Here is a 6,840-nt window from a genome sequence, read left to right on the forward strand (position 1 = left end):
ACAGCTGTATGTAGAACTTGTGGAGGAGAGAGAGTAGCTCTAGAAACAGCTGTATGTAGAACTTGTGGAGGAGAGAGAGTAGCTCTAGAAACAGCTGTATGTAGAACTTGTGGAAGAGAGAGAGAGTAGCTCTAGAAACAGCTGTATGTAGAACTTGTGGAGGAGAGAGAGAGTAGCTCTAGAAACAGCTGTATGTAGAACTTGTGGAGGAGAGAGAGTAGCTCTAGAAACAGCTGTATGTAGAACTTGTGGAAGAGAGAGAGTAGCTCTAGAAACAGCTGTATGTAGAACTTGTGGAGGAGAGAGAGAGTAGCTCTAGAAACAGCTGTATGTAGAACTTGTGGAGGAGAGAGAGTAGCTCTAGAAACAGCTGTATGTAGAACTTGTGGAAGAGAGAGAGTAGCTCTAGAAACAGCTGTATGTAGAACTTGTGGAAGAGAGAGAGAGAGTAGCTCTAGAAACAGCTGTATGTAGAACTTGTGGAGGAGAGAGAGTAGCTCTAGAAACAGCTGTATGTAGAACTTGTGGAAGAGAGAGAGTAGCTCTAGAAACAGCTGTATGTAGAACTTGTGGAAGAGAGAGAGTAGCTCTAGAAACAGCTGTATGTAGAACGTGTGGAAGAGAGAGAGTAGCTCTAGAAACAGCTGTATGTAGAACTTGTGGAGGAGAGAGAGAGTAGCTCTAGAAACAGCTGTATGTAGAACTTGTGGAGGAGAGAGAGTAGCTCTAGAAACAGCTGTATGTAGAACTTGTGGAAGAGAGAGAGTAGCTCTAGAAACAGCTGTATGTAGAACTTGTGGAAGAGAGAGAGAGAGTAGCTCTAGAAACAGCTGTATGTAGAACTTGTGGAGGAGAGAGAGTAGCTCTAGAAACAGCTGTATGTAGAACTTGTGGAAGAGAGAGAGTAGCTCTAGAAACAGCTGTATGTAGAACTTGTGGAAGAGAGAGAGTAGCTCTAGAAACAGCTGTATGCAGAACGTGTGGAAGAGAGAGAGAGAGTAGCTCTAGAAACAGCTGTATGTAGAACGTGTGGAAGAGAGAGAGAGAGTAGCTCTAGAAACAGCTGTATGCAGAACGTGTGGAAGAGACGGCCAAGGCTGGGTTCACTAGAACATCAGACCCAATAATAAATAAATGCTGATGACGGAGGGCGGATGACCTTTGGTTCCGCTTAAACTGTTGTGAAAGCAGGTTGGTTCACCAGAAAGCACCAAGGCTCTGAGACTCCAGAGCCAGAACCAGAACTGTGTCTGTCAGAAAGTGCCGTCTATCTCCCCCATGTTGTCGCTGGGTGTGACTGGCCCCTGGCTGTATAACTGTATAACTGTCTGTCTGTCTGTCCTGTGTAGAGGCTGGTCATGGCTCCTGTATAACTGTCTCTCTCTCTGTCCTGTGTAGAGGCTGGTCATGGCTCCTGTATAACTGTCTCTCTGTCCTGTGTAGAGGCTGGTCATGGCTCCTGTATAACTGTCTCTCTCTCTGTCCTGTGTAGAGGCTGATCATGGCTCCTGTATAACTGTCTCTCTGTCTCTCTGTCCTGTGTAGAGGCTGGTCATGGCTCCTGTATAACTGTCTCTCTCTGTCCTGTGTAGAGGCTGGTCATGGCTCCTGTATAACTGTCTGTCTGTCCTGTGTAGAGGCTGGTCATGGCTCCTGTATAACTGTCTGTCTGTCCTGTGTAGAGGCTGGTCATGGCTCCTGTATAACTGTCTCTCTCTCTGTCCTGTGTAGAGGCTGGTCATGGCTCCTGTATAACTGTCTCTCTCTCTGTCCTGTGTAGAGGCTGGTCATGGCTCCTGTATAACTGTCTCTCTCTGTCCTGTGTAGAGGCTGGTCAGGGCTCCTGTATAACTGTCTCTCTCTCTGTCCTGTGTAGAGGCTGGTCAGGGCTCCTGTATAACTGTCTCTCTCTCTGTCCTGGGTAGAGGCTGGTCATGGCTCCTGTATAACTGTCTCTCTCTCTGTCCTGGGTAGAGGCTGGCCATGGCTCCTGACATGCTGTACTGTCTGAGGCTGCTGGAGGAGACTGGTATCTGTGTCGTTCCAGGCAGTGGGTTCGGCCAGAGGGAGGGGACCTACCACTTTAGGTTAGTCTCCACCTCCTCTCCAGCCCTAACCTCTACCTTTTCTCTCATCCCCCCATGTAGTTGTTTGGCCCTGTATGGTTTATACAAGGACCCTAAAGTGCCTAAAGTATTTGGAGTTAAGTAATGGAATACCTGATAAATCCGCATCTTATGTGGAGAAGTGATCATCGTTGTTAGAGGTTGGACATGTGGTTTGATGCATATGAAATGGAGTTAAAAATGTATTTTTCAGACCACAAGTCCAACACAGAAATGTAAAAACAAGCGCTGTCCCAATTACCTCTTTTCAAGCTTTGAAGCTTCAGTAGTATTTTTCATTGAATAATGGAAGCTTGTATCTTCTTGTGCACAAAGTTTCAATGCTGCGGGTAAATCGAGCGATGGGGTCAGATATGTTTTCTGAAAGTCATCATGACCTCAATGTCCTTGACTGAGAAGAAGACATTTTTTAAATGAAAATTTCTGGAGTGAAAATAATAAGATTTCAACAAATGTTCTAAATAATATGTATGAACCCTCGCTAATTTCACTCATGATGGCTGTATTATTTGGTTTAAAGGGAACAGAATCAGAAAGGTCTTTATTTGCCAAGTAGTTTTTTCACATACAAGGAATTTGCTTTGGTCGTTTTCGGTGCGACATTAGCGGACAGACATCGGCTGAATGGTTGTAACTTATAAGTTTCATCTTGATCCCATGTCCGCGTCAAACATCTTCTAGAGAATGCAGCATTTCCCACACGCGATATAACAATATAACATTTTGCCAGGTTGAGAAAGATAATTCTCAATAATATTTAAAATAGCGCCCCTTCTGTCCTTGTAGGGTAGTTTTGTCTGGGGTGTAACGGTACACAAAAACCACGGTACGTACCTCGGTTTTGAAGTCGAGGTTCGGTTCGGGTTTTCGGTACAGTGGGGGGAAAGTTTGGCTTTCCATGTTCCACTCAGGGGTGATGTAGTGTGCAGTAACTAATTGTACTTGTAGGGCTGTCAACGAATATTCTATATTGAAATTAATAATCGACTTGTAATTATTTTTTTTTTTATCCACTTTTTCTCCCATTTTCTATATTTTCTCCCATCCCAATTTCGTATCATCCAATTCAACCCTCCCCTGTCACGAACGCTGTTTCTTGCCTCCCACAAGCCGGCTGCAATGTGGACTAAGTCATACATATAGAGCCATATGAAATCCGTTTTATTTTTTTCCAAATTCCATTTTATTCTTTTCCAAATTCCGTTTTAATATTTCAGAATTCTGTATTTTGCTTTGTACGCTCATTTTACCATCAGAAATAGTGTCTAATAAGTGGGAATGAATAAATGTCCACAATTTAATAAGATATAACAGTCCATTTAATAGGGCTGTCAGTCTTAAATACTTCAAAGCTTCGAAGCTTCGTTCGATGGGCATGGGATTCGAATATGAAAATAAAATTTGATTATTAAAAAATAAAATATAAATGATATATATATATTTTTTTGCTAAATCAACTCTGCCTCTCTTTGTTAATTACAACAAGCAATGCTGTTTGTTATTTAAGATGAGGTCGGACTCGGCACTGACAGATTTGTGTTCATTGTGCTGCTTTTATAAAGCCTCAAATGACTGCTTACAATATTTCATGAAAGCAGTGTTTTGTTTGTCTAAGATTTAAAAAGGTTTAAACTTTACAGCACTGACAAAGTTGAACAAAGTGCTGTACAAGCCCCAAAAAAAAATATATATATATATAATATTTTTTTTTATTTTATTTTTTTTACAGTTGATTCCATTTTTATTGCTCAATTCCGCGATTCCGTCCGCGATTCCGTGATCGCGGATTTCATATGGCTCTACATACATAGCACAAGTCCCCTCCGGTACTTGAGGTAACAGCAGTCGCATCTTTTCACCTGCGCAGCTCGATCTCTCAGTGGCGAGGAGTAACGCGTGGGAGGCTCACGCTGCCCCCGACACTTCCTGATTCTACTGCACAGGCGCACCAACCGACCTGTAGGAGTCGCTGTCCACAACGCCCGATCCCCACCCATCAGTTTCCCACCCCTAATACGGCCAATGTGTATTAGTACGGACGACCAGCCAAACTGAAAGCAAATGTGGAGCGCTGGGCTCGAACAGGCGAGCCCAGCGTCTCCAGATTTCGTGGCGAGCGCCTTGCCCACTACGCCACGTAGCCGCCCGACTTGTAATTTTTTTTTATTTTTTTTTTAATAATAACAAATATATTAGATTGTGAAAAAAAAACAGCCCCCAGTGGTTAACATACCGTTGTATTGGTTCGGTATACTACACAGCCGGTCGGTACGGTACGGTACACACTGAAACGCCCCTACTGACCTCCCTTTCAATTGTCATCTGGAACAAACCCTCGGTGCTGTGTGACAGATGATGCGTGTAGCTGAATGGAATTCAGTTGGATTAGAGCGGTGCACAGAGATGCTTTAGTGGTTAACACCCTACCCACCAGAAACCTTCTGTCTGAGTCTTTCTGCTATCAATCCCTACCCACCAGAAACCTTCTTTACTGTGTCTCTCTCTCTACTGTGTTTCTATCTCTACTGTGTTTCTATCTCTACCGTCTCTCCAAGTGTTTCTGCTCAATCTCAATCTACCCACCAGAAACATTCTCTACTCTGTCTCTCTCTACTGTCTCCTTTAGTGACTTTTCCATTTGGTTTAAAGTGATTGTTTAAAGCAGTTGCAGCGTGTGTGTGTGTGTGTGTGTGCGTGTGTGTGTGTGTGTTTTTTCTCCTCCACCAGGATGACCATTCTTCCCAGCATGGAGAAGCTGAAGATCCTACTGCAGAAGGTGGCAGAGTTCCACGTCAGGTTCCTGGAGCAGCACTCGTCCGAGGAGGAGACGTCTCAGAGATCAGGAGAACCAGCCACTTGAGAGATGATGACGGCAATGAACGCTTTCACTGCCACACGACAGCCGGTTAACCCTTTCACTGTGACAATACAGAAGGTTAGCCCTTTACTATCACACAACCGACGGCGATGCTCCGATCATTAGCATCATTAGCTCCGCATCTCTGATGCTAATGATGGAGCATCGCCGTTGGTTGTGTGATAGTAAAGGGTTAACCTTCTGTCGTGTGGCAGTGAAAGGGTTAACCCTCAAAACCCCAATTATCTTTTTTACTTGTAAACTCGATTGCTTGGAAGTTTGATCTGATTTTTAAGATTTTGAGTTAACGGGAGACGCCTCGCCTTTGTATCAGACGAAACTGGAGGGTCAAATATTAATGTCCATATATCTGTCTGGGTAGAGACACGTTATGTCTGTATTCAAAGCTGCTCTACATCTTCTTATAAGATGTCAAACAAGTCGACATATCCCTCTGAAGCCCGGAGGCCAAGGTCTCATATGTTTTTTTAATCGCTCACAGATTTATTACTCTATTCCTACCAATGTCGCATTCACAGCCATGCCGATTACTTTGGAAACAGCTTTTAGTCAGGGAAGTGTCATGGTTTCTCCATAGAGCTCCATTATACTTTTAGTCAGGGGAGTGTCATGGTTTCTCCATAGGGCTCCATTATACTTTTAGTCAGGGGAGTGTCATGGTTTCTCCATAGGGCTCCATTATACTTTTAGTCAGGGGAGTGTCATGGTTTCTCCATAGGGCTCCATTATACTTTTAGTCAGGGGAGTGTCATGGTTTCTCCATAGGGCTCCATTATACTTTTAGTCAGGGGAGTGTCATGGTTTCTCCATAGGGCTCCATTATACTTTTAGTCAGGGGAGTGTCATGGTTTCTCCATAGGGCTCCATTATACTTTTAGTCAGGGGAGTGTCATGGTTTCTCCATAGGGCTCCATTATACTTTTAGTCAGGGGAGTGTCATGGTTTCTCCATAGGGCTCCATTATACTTTTAGTCAGGGGAGTGTCATGGTTTCTCCATAGAGCTCAATTATACGCCATCGAGCCTCATTGTACTTGTTTAGCACCACAGCGAAATTCATCTATAGGCGAGTGTCGTCACATAAATGAATTGTTCAACTTGTGTGAATTCAGCAAACATATAAAACCTTATTTTCTCAAATCAAACCATTTCATGCATTTCTATTTTTGTATGCAAAATCATGTCCTTTACGATGCCCGGATCAGACTACGCAAATTCAGCCAGATTTTGACACAATTCTGTCATGTGCCCGATGATGAACGTCGGGAACGAGGAACCGTTCTTTAGTAGTGCGACAATCAGAGAACGGAGATGTGGCGTCTGGGACCTTAACCCAGTCTGGGACTTTAACCCTAACCCTAACCCAGTCTGGGACGCCCCACGATACCTGTTGGAATTCTTTGCCTTTTTTTGCTAGTGTGACTAATTCCTGCGACGTGTTCTTTGACTTAGGAAAAAAATTATTAGTCCAAACCAAACCCCTCCTCACCGATCGCTGGCCAACCAAGACGGCATGCAGCGATGTGTCTGGGACCATTGCATAGTGCGTCCCGTGTTCCGGCCAAAGACACACCAAGAGTTTATGATGCTACGATAACCTCATCTGACATGGTGACTATTGTGAAAGACTGTAGTCTGATCCTTGCATGAGGTTGATATTTATAATTGAGTAGCTAATGTTCTCAAGGTTTTCATTAACACTTTGAGTGCTAGCGACGAGATTTATCGTTAGTTCAAGCCGACCGTTGAGTGCCAGCGACGATAATATATTTTTTTATTAGCGATTTCAATTAATATTTCATCAATCTAGTCTCACGTTAGTGCTGCAAACTCTCTG

The 6,840-nt window shown here is 43.7% G+C and overlaps 1 protein-coding gene across 3 annotated transcripts in view; it reads left to right on the forward strand.

Annotated features, from left to right (window-relative positions):
- LOC311241379 (alanine aminotransferase 2-like) overlaps positions 1-5,125 on the forward strand; it is a 77,284-nt gene extending 72,159 nt beyond the window's left edge. For all 3 annotated transcript variants that reach the window (XM_084330176.1, XM_084330178.1, XM_084330177.1), the window contains exons 11-12: positions 1,975-2,087; positions 4,854-5,125. In XM_084330176.1, coding sequence (XP_084186302.1) covers positions 1,975-2,087; positions 4,854-4,986 — 246 coding nt within the window. In that variant the 3' untranslated portion in view covers positions 4,987-5,125. The remainder of the gene's footprint in view (positions 1-1,974; positions 2,088-4,853) is intronic.
- Positions 5,126-6,840: the final 1,715 nt, after the last annotated feature.

This window comes from Notolepis coatsorum (assembly GCF_963971535.1).
Source record: "Notolepis coatsorum genome assembly, chromosome: 15".
In the NCBI taxonomy this organism is placed as follows: domain Eukaryota; kingdom Metazoa; phylum Chordata; class Actinopteri; order Aulopiformes; family Paralepididae; genus Notolepis; species Notolepis coatsorum.